Source organism: Centroberyx affinis, unplaced genomic scaffold (genome assembly GCF_046629955.1).
Source record: "Centroberyx affinis isolate AG114_WGS23_722 - 3 ecotype Tasmania unplaced genomic scaffold, CSIRO-AGI_Caff_v1 ptg001058l_1, whole genome shotgun sequence".
NCBI lineage: Eukaryota > Metazoa > Chordata > Actinopteri > Beryciformes > Berycidae > Centroberyx > Centroberyx affinis.
The window spans coordinates 238,955-254,876 of NW_027279609.1; the positions used below are offsets into that span (position 1 = coordinate 238,955).

Here is a 15,922-nt window from a genome sequence, read left to right on the forward strand (position 1 = left end):
CTGAGGTCAGGGAGACAGACTAAAATGGTGAACACCAGCTGCAGATGAGATGGGCTGCGACTGCGGGGCTAAGATTAATGACAGTCAGGACGCTCTTGCACCTCTCTCACAGCAGCAGCGGCCTGCCAGCCTGGCTGTTAGCACTCTAAACACCTTTCTAACTGCCCTGTCACAACCACAGCCACTCTCTGCTCACTCCCCTGCAAAGCCACCTCTCCACCTCCACCCACACGACTCCGGGACTCTGCTTGGATACAAAGACTCCTCTTTTCCGTTTTAATCACTGATCAATTCCCCGTTTGGCCCTTTCAAAGGAACCAGGGAGCTGTTTAATGGTTACAAAGAGGGAAAACAAGCGGAGAAAAAGATCAAAGCATCTCTAACACTAGCCAGGTGCAAAGCTCTGAGATCTGAGAGAGCTCAAGCAGCTGTGCACATAATTCACAATATTATAGCTGAGCTTTGTTTTTAAAATAGGTGATCCTCTGGCTTGATCCTAATGAAAATGGAATGAAGGTGCATATGGTAAACATGAATAGGCTAATCATATTTCCAGTGCTTGATTGGATGGCTGGTAACACTTTACACAAACTCTTGTTTATAACTCATTCATGACAGCTGATAAGAGCTACATAATGGCTAAATGGCATTTGTGAATACTGATTTGTTTTTTTTTATATCAGCTTTTATCAGCCATTCATGTAAAGCTTATGCAATTTGTGACATAGCAATGGAAGGGTGTGTTTACTTTGTGAGAGAAATTGTCCTGGCAATAATAACCGAAAATTATGCCTTGGATAAGCCTTGAAAATAGGTGTTATGAGATTGAGCTGAGTCGATGTAAAGTGTGCCTGGATGGATTTGCCAAGACACGCTGGAGTCACACAGTCACACAGGCAGGAGTTTATTGGTCATGTGATGCAGCTGACCTTTCATTTGTAAGAATAAGCACTGAGGACAACAGAACAGCAGAGGTCTTTTAGAAAGCGGCTCCTGGAGTGTGGCGGGCTGGATGCTGATCCTTTGTGACAGCTGCTGTGCGTCTAAGGTGTGGCTCTGCTAGGCTGGGTTGTCATTTCACACACACCGCAGCAACGCTCCCTGGTTGCAGCTGCACCACCGATGCTGTCCATTATACCGTATGAGAACAGGAGAGACAGTGTCACACACACGCAAAACACAGCAGAGATAACACAGTGAACAAAGGAGGGAAATCTACTGGAATTGAAAGGCAGCTCAAATTGAACAAAAGAATCCTGAAAGGTAGATCTGAACAGGGAAGTTGCAATTGTCAACAAAATCCCAAATTATTCCCTGTCATTTTGGCATGTATAGAGCTGTGAAATAAATACACAATAAAGTGATTTTGTATCTATAAATGTAAGATTTTGGGAAATATAAATAACAATTGTTTCTTTGGCTGCCATCCATACGTTTGTCTGGAACCAGCACTGTTTTATCAGTGGCATTTGAGCATGTCATCTATCATGTTCAGTGGCTGTAAACTCACACACAGCTTGTGAAGTGGACGATTTTGACACTGAGTGATTGGAACTGGCTTTGTGTGCTCAGATAACATCATTTGCGCAGAGTAACGTTTTTATAAGTCATCTCTTTTTCTGACTCTCTCTTTCTTCTCCTTCTAATCTGTTATCCTTACTTTCTGTCTCTCTGTCTCCCTCTCTATCTCCTCTGCTTTATGATAGATCTGTCCTCTCAGTGTGACTGCTTATCTTTGCCCACCCAGTCTTCCCATGAAGGAAGCTGCCTTTTATAAACTATGGTACTTTAATCGAAAAGTCAAACCTGGGAGTAATTGTTCTCTTCCTCAAAAGCAGAACTATGCCCAACAAAGTATGTATTGTTAAGCGGTTACTATAGTTTCCTTACTGTATGTCTTAATGTGCTTTTGGAAACATTTGTTGGCACAATTCAACGTTATGCCAGTGTTTCCATGTACATGTCCATCATAATTTTTTTCCACCTGTGGATGTTGCCACACAAAGATGACATTATTGTTTTGGTTTCATATTTTGACCATGTTTTTGTTTCCATTTCAGAAAAAAAACATGATCCTCCTATCGGTACAACCTCCACCCGTATCGGTCATAAATTTGCTTATTTGTCTATTTGGAGATTATCACCAACATGCAGTGTGGTTGCTTTCTCTGGAGCTAAGCTGCTGCATGACTTAAATGGAGGAAGGCAGTGATGTGATGGTAAAGCACCTGCAGACACAGCCAGGCGATAATGGAGCCCGGCCAGAGAGGGGAACAGCTTCCGGCACCGTGAGAAGCAATTTGAGGAAGCTCAATAAGTCATGACCCTGTGGAGGTTTTATCATACAGCGCTCAGACTAACTTTCATGTGCTGTGACAGTACCAGGCAGCGCACCATTAGGCATGAATTCCCAAGGTAGGACCACAGCTCTAAAACACAAGACACTTTGCTCAGCTGGCAAATCAGATTAGAGGTGCTATACCTACCTTCTATACTGTATGTAGACAGCATCCTCATTGTGAACCCAGTGCTCCTCTGTTCAGGAGCATCACAAAACCTCCTATCCCTCCTCCTTCAGAAAATGACATCAGCAATGATTTTCAGTCACTGCATCAGTAACATCACTGTAAAAATATGTACTATTCTGCGGGAAAGAAACGCCTAACATGATCTCACAACTTCATCTATAATCCGTTGGTAAATCCTGTAGTGGCTATGTTTATGAAAGTATAGAAATTATGTTGCTCTCATCATAGGATGATCACAGAAGGGCATAGGTAATGGTAATGGTTGGCTTAGCCATGGGTTGTTCATTACTGGTACAGTGACTGAGTGCAGCTGACAGCTGGGGCTCGGGAGTGCACTACAGAGGCAGCCAGGACACTGCTAGTTGGCAGGCAGGTCCGAGCTGTCAGCGCTGATTCCTACGGCCAGGTCTGAAGAGAACACTTCTCATCAGTGTATCTTTGCTCAGCCAAGAGTCCATCTCTTGGTACAAACGCTGGACAGGAACATTTGTACTTTTGAAAAAATAATTATCATTTATGATGTCTATGAACTTGGCTTCTAGGAACAATGTGTGCATTATGTTTTGTGATATGTCATCATGTAAGAAGCAAATGCACAAAGCTTGGAACATTTGTGTTTGTAAAGGCATTTTTCAATATCAGTAATAATGTACCTTGGCAGTATTCAATACTGTATCGTTATGCAGCAGTCGTGCCTTTCTCACTCGGTGGTGAATGTTTTGATAGAATAATAACTCCTCCACTCAGGAGATCTGATGATGATGATGATGATGATATGATGATGGCATAGGGCTTGACGATGAGCTTGCCCCTCTGATGCCAGCGTGAGCCTGGCACAGAGCTGAGGTCCTCCGGTGGCCCGAGAGGGCGGTCCTCACGGCCATTGAGACCGCCTGTCAGAGCTCAACACAAAGAGCTCTGGGCAGAACCATCTCAAAGGAAGACCTTTTCAACAGTTTGATGAAAAATACATGTTTCAATACACTTGAGTCACGGCGACGGGGCAGAAGACAACGTGGTGCAGGAAATTAGAAAAGGAAGGAGCTCGCCAGCGGGGCTTTTGTGTTCAGTTAAAGTCATTTTTAACATAAAAATACTATACTGGGACAAAATGTGCAAAGGTTATGCTGCACAGAGAGGTTTTTATAGAATCTGTTGGTGTTAGGGTCTACAACATTTTTCATGAGTATCTTTTGAGAGGGTATACAGTGACTTATTGTACAGTTAGCCCTTCTAGGCATCTGGCATCTGGTCTCAAAGACATGTATGTTAGGGTTAATACTCCTGTCAGTGCCCCTGACCAAGGCACTGGCAAAAGAACTGGAGTTGGTCCCCCGGGTGCTGTGGCTGCCCACTGCTCCTAGTGTGTGTATAGGATGGGTCAAATGCAGAGGACAAATTTCCCCACGGGGATAATCAAGTATACACAAAATACTTGGATGAGCTTGAATTTTCTGTATAGGTGGAAAAGTAGTGATCAAATATACATGAGCCAGGGTATAAACAGCAGAAAGACACCGGTCACATGCCCTGAGACAAGTAGTTGGGTAAAAAATTTATATTTCTATTAAACTCGTTAGACCTGCCATCGGTAACACTTTGTAATAACTGCACGCTATGAAGCATTATTTAAGTATTAGTAAATACTTAATTCATCATTTATAAAGCATTGTTGCTACATTAATACACATTAGTAAGTAATTCATAAACACAGTTATAAGTGTTTTATTCTTGATTAATAAGCTAATCTATAATGTGTTTAATGATTGTATTTTCATACTTTATAAATGATGGATTCACCATTTCTAGATTAAGTATTATATCAATTACAAATCAGTTATTTAGGAGTTGTTAATGGTTCATAAGATCATTTAGAAAGTGTAAGTGATTGACAAACTATTGCACTAATGGTTAGTGAGTGTGTTAATAGATGTTTTATAAACACTTATTAATACTGCAATTCATGATTAATTCAGGTAGTTAGAAAGCATTTACTAGTTATTAGTATTTTGTGTGACCTCATCTAAAGTGAGGACTATCTATGCCTTACAAAGCATTTAGAAATGAGACTGAAAAGCTGGCAATACCTGAAGGACCATTCCAGCAATACCAGACTCACAAAAGTCTCAAAATTATTTTCTCAACAGAAAAGGGAAACAGACACAACACAAAGTGATATAGAAAATATACATATTGGTAACACTTTCTATGACGCCCTTGTCTATAATGCATTATAAACATACTTATAATGTAGCTTATTAATCAAGAATAAAACATTTATAACTGTGTTTATGAATTACTTACTAATGTGTATTAATGTAGGAACAATGCTTTATAAATGATGAATTAAGTATTTACTAATACTTAAATAATGCTTCATAGCGTGCAGTTATTATAAAGTGTTACCCTGCCATCTATTATTGATGCCTATCCCCAAGCTAAAGAAGTGGAATGCAATTTTTGGTAAAATAAAAAAGAACAGTGTTCTGCTGAATACAGGTGGATTCAGAAGATGACAGCTAATGGCATCTTTACTCAGGCTTCGGGGAATTAGGCTGAAGAGCAGCGGAGTATGCTTGGAGAGTGAACTGTGCAGCATGTAGGTCAACGTAAGCTCTTTAAAACATGGTGGGTGAGGGATAGTTCAGGTGATTAGGATTTGAGTGAGTTGGAGCTGAAAACATCATGAAACCTGTATACTGACCCAATGGGAAACAGTGTGCTGTGTTCCCATAAAAACTGCCCTCCCTGTCAGACTGTATTTACACAGAATAAACACTGCCGTGCAAATTCCTTGCATTCTTCACTGTGGAATTTAAAGGGCTACTTGAAAGTTTACCTTAATATCTGTTGAAAAGAGACACTCCATCTGTGCTTTGAGCACTTTCTGGGAAAAGTTATTACCTTTGTGGTAATGATGTATTCAGAAACCTACCTCTGAAGGCAAAGTAATAGTTCACTTTCAGAGACGAGGCTACGATGAAGCTGATGCGGCTGCCGGAGAGATGTGTGATTAGAAGTTCAATAAAGCCTGAAACACCCTTAACACAAGGATTGAAATGGATTTCAGGGTCAATAGCACAACATCACAGCTATTATTAGTTTTATTACTAAAATGAATAATGAGTTACTGCTGGTTGTCCATAATAATGTGAAATGCTGCAGCGTGAGGATCGTATTGTGAAAAGACAAGATTATTTATATGTAAAATGATTTTGTTGTTATAAATGCCGTTTCTTTCATAACAAGAGGGCAATAGTCTCTTGAACTAAATAACATGCCAAGTAATATTTACAGCATCACACTTTTAGTTTTTACCACCCTGATATGTTTTGATTACCTCCAACAACAGCAAGTCAATTTTGAACTGGCGCTATGTTGCATATTCTACAAAAGAGATTATTGTGTTATTGCTGGCTTATTGTTGCATAAAATTCTGAAAACTCACACACACACACACACACACACACACACACACACACACACACACACACACATAATGGATTATAGCAGAGTTAGTAAGTGTTGGAGGCTGGATTGTTCAGATGTTAAATCCCTGTGATATTTCAGCGTGAAACAATCAACAGCACAGGAGTGCCATGACTCATCCCCTGGCCGGGACCCAGCTGAGACCCCAAGTAATGGAATTATTCTCCAAAACCAGTCTGCGGGGATTTATCACAGCTGGAATTCCACGATTACTGATGTTGACGTCGAATCACTACACCATATGATGTTAGCGACCACTTGTTTTAGACTCAATAACCTTGTATCCCTGATGGAAATGTGTGTGTATTTCCCCGGCTAGCACAGCCTGTGTTCACTTTTTAAAAATCTATTGAGCCTCCCCTCAAAAGTGCAATTTCCAGTGGGGTCAAAGATCTAGTTCAAGCAAGACCCGGCTTTGAAAGCAACCGCAGTACAAAATCAATATGCTGTGCGTCAAATATATTTTCATGAAGAGAAATACTGTGGAGAAAATTATTTTATTCTATACCCCATCAACAGTTACATGTTTCCTACTGTCACATGCCAGAAGTAGGGTGCGAACAGGGGAGAAGAAGGAATGGATGTAGCCTATGAGGAGTTGGGAGGGAATGGGAGAAAATAGGGGAGATGATTGTGGCTGCCATGCTGCTATTTGAAGCTTTTAGTCGCTATCCAGTTCATCGACTGGGCCTCCACCAACCAGCCAATCATATGAGAGCAAGCAGGGACCTCAAGCCTCTTTTAGTCTACAATCAACACCCTGCTGATGCTGTGACTGTGGAACAGAGCTCACATACAGTAGACATGGATGAGGCGTAAAGTAGCCTTGATGCTGTTTTGGCCTGCACTACTGGTGTTTCTAGCTGGTGATATAAATGGGTTTCTCCACCCAGACTGCAGGTACATACTGATAACATGAAGAGTTTTTTCCTTTTTTCTTCTTTTTTGACCCATGATATTCTCTGCCTTTCAGAAAAAAATGTGAAAACATAACTCTAATGAGACCTTCTAAGTTTTACAATGAGGCATTTCCACAAACGCCATACAACTGCGGATGCTGAATTTGCACCATGTGTGGTTAATTCCCTGGCTTGGTCTTTTCTGTTTGTGCAGAGAAAAGTCTGTGTTTAAACTCACAGCACAGACCTAAATATCCAGGGAGGAGTTACTCTTAAGCCCTGCGGAGGACTATCAGTTTGTTGATAGCAGGAGTGCCAGGGGTATAGATGACTGTTTGGTGTTGTTGTATCCTCTAAATCTCTCTGAACATTGGTGTGTGACAGGTGTGTGAAACTTTGAGTTAGTAGTGCCAGCTGTCTATCAAGGAAACTCTCTTAAGGGTAGTGCACAGATAATTCCTACAGAAATGTTCATACCATACATTCCTCATTTTCAACCTTTTATCTCCAACATTACATCTACCTCTTAAAGGCTCTTAAAAATCGTTTGAAATCTAGTGCTTTCCAGTCTCAATAAGCGTGTATCAGGCACCGCGGGACAAACTAACAATGGTGCGGCTGCAGACAGAAAATTGTTCTCTGCTGGATATTAAACTGCCACAACACTTTCCTGGGAGCTATTCCCAGCACTCCTTAATGAAAACAATCACACCGAGCAGAGGGAAATACTGCGTATCACATACGGAAAATAATTCTGCCTGCTGCTTTGACCTAAAACTATTAATTTCGCTATACCCACTGCACCACAACATATTTGATCAGGTGAATTAAATTTTAGGGGTGAGGTTTTATTTCCTAATTACAAAAAGACAGGCTTGATGGTCTCCTGTATATTGGGATTAAATTCAGTCAAGGTTAGGTCGTAATTTGTCTCAATACATTTTAGATAATGTGCTGCTCTAAAATGATACAGATTCAATTCTGGGGTGAAAATTGGACAAATACATAACGTTGTTCAAGGAAGTTGCTTCAACTGTACATAAACTGCAACTTATCTACTAGATTATATAAGTGGGACCTCAATATGTGGATGCAAAAAGTTATTCAGTGTGATTTTCATACTTGCAATGCATCTGTTGAACATTTGCTTTGTCTTTTCTTAACTCAATTGGGACTAGTGTAAATGTAGATGCTTTGCATCACTGGGAGATGTGAACCAAATTAAATGAGGGATACATATTATCACCGCAATTAAAATTGATCCGTCATGAAGTATACTTTTATAAGGAAGACAAACAATGGTTGAAAATATAGTTTCAGGAATGTACACAATAGTAATTGAGCATACTTGAGATACAGTACATACACTTAACATCCTCAGTTTTCATCAATAACTTATTCAGGCCTCATGCATGTCCCAAGAAGGGCAGATGTGATGTATGAATCCCCTATTGGTCAATTCATCAGTCATATAAACAGGAAACAATATTCCTCTACTATTCTTGCTTGGCACTTCCAAGTAAAGACAAAATCATTTGACAAAAACGTCTTCTTCTTTCTTGGCTGTTGCCTTCTTACATAGATCATTACTGAAGTAAAAGTCCTCAAGAGCACTTAACAAGGAACACTTTGTCAATTTGTTGTGATGATTGTATCTCTCTCTTCAATTCAAGTGCAATTGATGGCATTAGGACATAAGGACTTGGGCTGGGGCAGTGGTCAGTGTTGCAGCCTCAACAAGCTGCGGCCATCAATCGCAACACGTAATAACAGGCCTTGTCAAACAGGATACATGGAGCTGACTGGTTATCAGATTGATCCACCATGGGCAGCCAGGAAGGGAGGATAGGAGGAAGCAAGAAAGAACTGAGATGGGTGGGCGGTTTAGAGGAACCAAGTAGATTCAAATGATTTAACTCTGTATATGGAGCACAGGTGGGCAATCAGACAGCAGCATATTGCACAGTGGCTTCATCCTCCCTGGGTTGACAAGGCAAGTCATTTCTGAAGCTGTTGGTTTCTCCCTGGGGAGCTGGCATCCAGGTGAGCCAGGAGCAGAACACAACAGATGCTTTGATGGAAAGGAGAAAGGATGTAAAACGCTCCGTGGATCAAAATCTGCCCCCCGAAGACAGAAAATGTCACTTCTTGGGAAACTGTATAATGTTAATTGAGAGCAAACTGCATTTGTGACTCATAACAGATCACTGGTAGGATATTAATTAATGCCTTTCAAAATATGAATGTAGTCAGTTTGGGAGTAGCCAAAAAGAAAAACAGGAAAAAACAAGAGGAAACGAATATTTTTTTTGCACTGGAGTGAACTGAATGAACATTTACATTATGACTATTCATGGCAAAAGCAAATGAGAGGAAAATCATTTTGTGTAAAGTTACGACTCATGGATTCATGATGATTCATTTTCCCCATTACTCCTCACATGCATGGAAGAAAAATATACCTATCGAGATTTAAGCCATTTGATTCGCACAATAGCCACAATACCCATTTCTTGTAAAGCTAAATATAAGTATGAGTTAACAAATTAAAGATACATATATTCTACCAAAAGGGTAAGTGTCTAATCCACGTGCTGCTTTTATAAAAAACAGAGAATATGCATAATTAAATGAGAACAATACAAATCTCTGCAGTGGTATTGGGCTGTCTCTGGAAATATTAAAGCAAGTAATTAGTTTTTGAAAAGGAAACAGGATTTTGGGAAAGGGGAGGGCACTTTCTGATTTTCAATTAGAGAACGTAGAAAAATAGACCTTCTTAATTAAAACGAAGTCTTTAATTACAGAATGAATTTATTCCAATTAACAAGATACACAGCTATGTTGGGCTCTCTCCACCGCCCACGCAGTCAATCTTAATTTACAGAATCACCAGGAAATTCAGATAAATACACTGATTAATATACTGCATATTGTATGCAAAAACACATACAACATACATGTTAAACATTCATTTCTCCATTGCATTAGCAATATGAGAGGGTATTTTCAGCAGCAAAAACGACCAGTTTGCCACTATCATGACAAAAGGATGCTGCTAGACAAATGACGGTGCTCAAACTACTCAAATTACAATAGTGCGTGACTGAATACTTTATAAACAACGAGGCTTAAAACGCACTATAGGCTCTTGGGGATGCGTGAGTCTTGGCATAACGTTGGCATAACGTTTCAGCCACAGGAATTAAGGATGAATACCTGTATACCTCAGTCACCAGCAGGATTCAAATACCACTTACATGGTGACTGTTCCTCTGAAGTTATGTTTAACACCCAGTATGAAAACAAGGGTTCGTTTGGGCAGACGACCGTCGCCGCTCCTCTCATCCGTCTCCATCAGACATCAGCTGCTGGACTCACGGACTCGCAACTTAAATGTAACGGTCCGTATCAATCAGTAGGCTCCGACAATAACTGCCTCCACTTCTTTTGACGGTCTCCTGTCCGTTACCAAAAAGTTGATCATTCCCTCTGACTTTATGAGAAGGTTGCAACCCAAGAAGAATATGCCAAACACCACCGTGAGGGACAAAACGCACATGACGGCTATTTGCACGACCCGCATGATGAAGAGGCTTCTCTCGTCCGGAGCGGCGGCCACAAAGCCATTATCAGTCACCACGGATGAAAAGTTGCAGCAAAAAAACTCCTCTGTCTTGTTGAACAGTCCGCTCTCCGTTTGGTTGAACCCGGTGGTATTCATCTCCACTTTGTTAAACTTTCAGATATCACCAGTGCGAGGGATGCGAAAGCCGGAAAAAAGCACCTGACGCGATCCCAGAGAAATTGTCATCAAGTGAAACTAAAGATGATGAGGCGGGGAGTTGAAGAAGTTCCTTCAGATCAGGTAAGGCTCTTCTGGAGTTTATGAATCTGCTTTGGCATCGCATTACTGGAGATGTCATGTGTCCCGTAGCCAGTTTCACAGCGGAATGAATCCAGCAACCCGTGGTTATTATAGCCCAGCTATACCTGCCTGGGTGAAACCATTCCAGGGCGGGCAGTGCTGAGCAGTCAGGACACAGAACACAGCAAGAGCGCCACCATGAGACTGAGCCTCATGTATGTAGGCCTACTGTATGTAGCCTATGTATGTATGTATGTATGTATGTATGTATACTGTATGTGTGTGTGTGTGTGTGTGTGTGTGTGTGTGTGTGTGTGTATGTATGTATGTGTGCATGTGCGTGTGTGTGGGTGTGTGTGTATGTGTGTATTGGTGGGAGAGAACCAATACAGTTTCAACAAACATACAAGCCAAACGAGCAAACAGTCTATTAAGTGCATTATTTTTCCTTGGTTGATTAATAAAATGAGATTTAAAAAATCTATCTATCTATCTATCTATCTATCTATCTATCTATCTATCTATCTATCTATAGAAATAGATGGAACCATTATGTGACATTAGCAAATTACTCTGTTTATAGAGCAATTTGCTTCTATGGAATCACTCATTACTGCTCTATGGCATTGTAAAATCAGTAGCCGATACTTGAATCCAGTCATTTTTTTTCTGTTGTCTTTAATGATAAATTAAAGTCAATGCCACTGACTTTTGTTGCCCTAAATGACAACCAATGTATAGGTTTGGAAGACGTAGCCTACACACACACCATGTGGCCCCACCTATAGTGTGTGGATGTTATCAGGAGTCAGAGGATGAAAGGTTGGTATAACAACTGCTACATGGAACCACTAATGGTTCAAGTGTTGAGGAACCAAGAGGTTCAAGAGGTTCTTTGAATAGTGATGGTGGTGACACTACATCACCATTATACATCATCAAAAATTACAAAGAGACATATTTCAGATTCATCACTTTTAATTTTTAACTTTTTTTTTCCATACCAGGCGCACAAAGCCATGACACGAAGGAGTAGAACTGAAGCTCAGAGGAAGCAGAACATACACTGACATCTAGTGGCTGTTTTGAATCCAATTCGAGCTTTTATCTGCATATGCAAGCTATTGGTCCTTAAATGGGGTTTAGATCTATCCTACAAGGGATAGACTATTTTTATCAGGCTGCACTATGTTAAATGGGGTCAAAACAGTTTCATTTAAATCACAGACAGTGGAGAGAGACTGTGCTGTGCAACATCTAATTGAGCAGAGTTATCAAGAATTATGTTGACGAAGTGTTTTGGGCTATAATGATTTCTCATACGCTTATGCAGCAGCACTAAAGATCTCTCTCCAGTAGCAGCAGATGGCAGCATTGTTCAACATGAAACCAACAAAAAGGCCTAGCACAAAATTGCTGTAATGTAGACTACAAAGTGTATCTGTAAAATTTTAAATAATTGCTTTACAGACACACACAGGAACAGACGCACGCACGCACGCACGCACGCATACACGCACACAGTTGTATGCAGTTCATGTTGTTTATTTAAATGTTTCAATAGGTTGTGTCAGATTAACACCCAAAAGCATGTTTAATGTCAAATTCTAATTAAATAAATAATAAACTCACGTCTCACTATTCTGTAAGTTCAAGAAAGGATATTTGTTGGATATAACCCAACTTCCGAGAGGACTTTCCTTTTGTCGTTACATGCAAAGACAACAACAACAACAACAACAACAACAACAACAAAGAAAGAAAGAAAGAACAAAGAAGAAACAAACATGAACATTCTTAAGCAACTGAAGTTGCATCATTCAGCAATCAGCATGATGGTAAAATTATGAACTAAAACAATGAAATTATAAAGTCTACCACCACGTTGAAGATGTCGAAGAAGGTATTTCAACAAATCTATATCATTTGACAGGGCTCCAACATTCTGGTTTGATTTTATTAGATAAAGGGATAGAGTTACTCGGTTAGTCTTTCTTTGAGGTGACAATGAGATAACAAAGAGGTCAATTCCTATCAAGGTTATTATTATAGTTGACTAAAAGTAAACTTACCTAATATGCTCTTTCAACTAGCCATGAAATAAAAGCTTTTGCGTCAAAAGAGCCTTGAACTAATTTTTTTTTCCCATTATGCAACAACTGAAACCAAAGAGCACCTTCAACAAATGCCTCCCAGGCAGAATCCCAATATGGAAGCCACTCTATTCTCTTTTTCGACTTCCTGTCTAAAAACTAATTGAAAATAACCTACAATTTAATTGCAATTAAACAACGAATGCAAATCGCAAAACTATAAGGCCTATGATCTTAGCGGTGCCTGTTTAGGGTTAGCGCTGCTTTTAGGTGCAGTGAAAAAATGCCTACATTTACCAGATGCGCTCCGCTTCTAGAGGATTTCATGATTGACGCAGCTTGCAGCCAATCACAGAGGAGAAACCAGACATTGGCTGGTCGGTCTGTGCTGACTGAGGTTAGATTGTGCTAGAATAATATCTCGCCTGTCCCTTCACCGCTATACATATGATATTCTGTCGGAGAACAGGTGCATACCTAGACATATTTTGCATTGCTTTTTTTTTTTTTTTTAGCACTGGCTGCACAGCAATCGGACCGAATGGGGGAATTCATGGAGATTGTATGACGGGGCGACTGCAACACAACTAGGGACAAATTATATCAAGGAGTCCAAATAGGTACCATGCGAGCTATTACGGGACCGGCAGTGTCACGCTGATTGTGGACTACTCTCTCCTGACACGGACTATGGGTCTCGTTTGGAGAAACCGTGTGTTTGCAGGACCGATTCATCCAGTTTCAATTAGCCATTAATTGTGCATTAGGTTATGTCTGATATCCCTATTCAACACGTTGCTGGAAAGCAAGGCTGGAACGGGTCATTGGTTCACTCCATCTATAATTTAGGTATGTAAAGAATATTCTCATCTTCCATTGCTTATACACCTTCCGTTAGCAAAATAATGTCACGAGCTTCACTAACATTACATGTGGGTGAATTCATAGATGATGCTGATGCTGATGCTGACAATGGGAATGGTTCTAATTTCAAATAACCTTTTAACCTAGGATATCATGTGTAGTGTTTATAGGGTATCAGTTGAGTGCTTATTGGCGGTTGACTACTGTTGTCGTTACATTGTTTTCTCATCTCACTCCTATCGCATCCCACAGCTGATAGAATAAACTATGGAGTCAAACTGTAATGTACAGCTATACGAGGTAGGCTAACAGCAGATGGTTGCATCTCTACACTAAACATGGAGAGAGTTTGTGTGTTGACACGTCACACCTTTCAAACCTGAGAATCATAAATTGATAATCTCACACATGCGTTTTCTATTGGAAAACTGTGTTACAAACGACTGTAATCTAACTGCTTGATATCGGCCTCACAGGAGCACACCTCTACCTCTGTTGTTGTTTGGGTGATTAGAGCAGTTACTGTACAGTAGATTGGCAGATGGGATTAAGGGGATCAGCTCTCTGGTGCATCTGGTGGCGATAATAGCCCAGTGATCAGAGAGTCAGGTTTGTGACTGGAAGGTTTGAAACCTGGGTCTGACAGAGTGAATGAGTAATGCTCTCTACTGCCACAACGGCTGCCCTTGAGCAAGGCACTTAACCCTCATTCACTCAATGGCCAACAGTAGCAGACTGTGGTTGGACTTGGCCACTCCCAGGTCTGAAGGAGAGTAACTCGATGAGTGTGTAGCATGGCTCTGCTGCTGAAGAGGAGCACAGATGAAGAAAGGTTTAAAAAGGCCCAACTCTGTGTCAGTTTGCTGTTCTCTCCAAATGCTCATTCCTCACCTTACTGTCATGGTACCAAATGTCAAGTATTGATCTCAGGCGTGTCCAATTGTAGGACTTTGTATAGATTACTGAGGATAGCAATTAGTTAACACAGTCTGGTAATTGTTCTGAAGTACTCCTGATGAATGAATGATGAATAAATAATAACTCAGCTGACAGCAGAGCACCAACCATTTTGCAGCAAAGAGTGTTAACGGGGCTAAACACCTCAGGAAAGTGGTCGATAAAGCCTGGTTGTTTAGACTTGTGTTGATGTGTTCAGTGGGATATGTGGCCTGTAATGAGTGGAGAGACCTCTTTTTAGCACACTGCTCAGCAGACAGGAATATTCATCTGTGCAGATGGTTGGACTAATGACCCAGACTACTTTGGAGGAGACTGCGAGCGCTGAGCAGCAAGCTGCCTGTAGCGTGGTTGGTGGTACCAAACCCAAACATGACTCTCCCACTGATACACCAAGCAGATGGTCAGAGATTCAAACAGACATGATCAGATGGAGTCACCATCAAACTCTCAGTGATGTGAGCGGAGGTGAGATGCTGTATACAGACTTTGATTTCAGCACGGTTGTGCTCTTTAGTTCTGTTTTCTAACGGTGTGTACATGCTGTATTGAATCAGTTTCAAATGTTATGCTACATACATTCATGCAGATTCATAAGGCTTAACTCGTTGAGACCATTTTGTTGATTAGACTATCATTCTTCAGGAAATGTGGATTGGGGCTGACCCCATCAAAATGTCCATCTACTTGAGTCAGAAGACTATGAATGGTGTGTGAATTCTGGTCAAGTGTACTGTCTGTCTGTGAGCAGCCACCGTACTGTGATCTGAGGCTCTTGATGCGGCTGGACAGAGGCAGCCTTGTTTTTGAATGAGATAACAGTTAGCCCAGGGCAGCGGTGTCAGCTCCTGTGATGGACATTTAGACAGGGAGCGGAGAGGACGGTGTGTGTGGAGTGCTAAACCGTCACCATGCTGCAAGTGAAAGATAAGGAAATGAGATTGTCAAATTCCCTACAAGAGATGCTGAAGGCATTGTCCACTAGTAGTAAAAGTAAAGCGGGGTATGATAAGCTGTTACACACACAGGCACTTGCAAATGAACACATGCACACACACACATACATATGCATGTACATACACACACATTAACATATACAGACATTACACAGACACGTGCATACAGGCAGACACACTCACACATATACACACATAACTGCAATATTTACTGCAATACCACACTATTACTTTCTGTTTATAGTGTTTGGTATGGAAATATGATCAA

At 40.8% G+C, this 15,922-nt stretch overlaps 1 protein-coding gene across 1 annotated transcript; it reads right to left on the reverse strand.

The window, feature by feature from the left end:
* Positions 1-10,274: 10,274 nt before the first annotated feature.
* rprma (reprimo, TP53 dependent G2 arrest mediator candidate a) lies at positions 10,275-10,640 on the reverse strand. Its single transcript, XM_071523067.1, has one exon. The coding sequence runs from the start codon at positions 10,638-10,640 to the stop codon at positions 10,332-10,334; it is 309 nt and encodes a 102-aa protein (XP_071379168.1). The 3' UTR covers positions 10,275-10,331.
* Positions 10,641-15,922: the final 5,282 nt, after the last annotated feature.

Coding starts and splice junctions, on each gene's coding strand:
- rprma (XM_071523067.1), bottom strand. CDS start 10,640: ATGAATACCACCGGGTTCAACCAAACGGAGAGCGGACTGTTCAACAAG.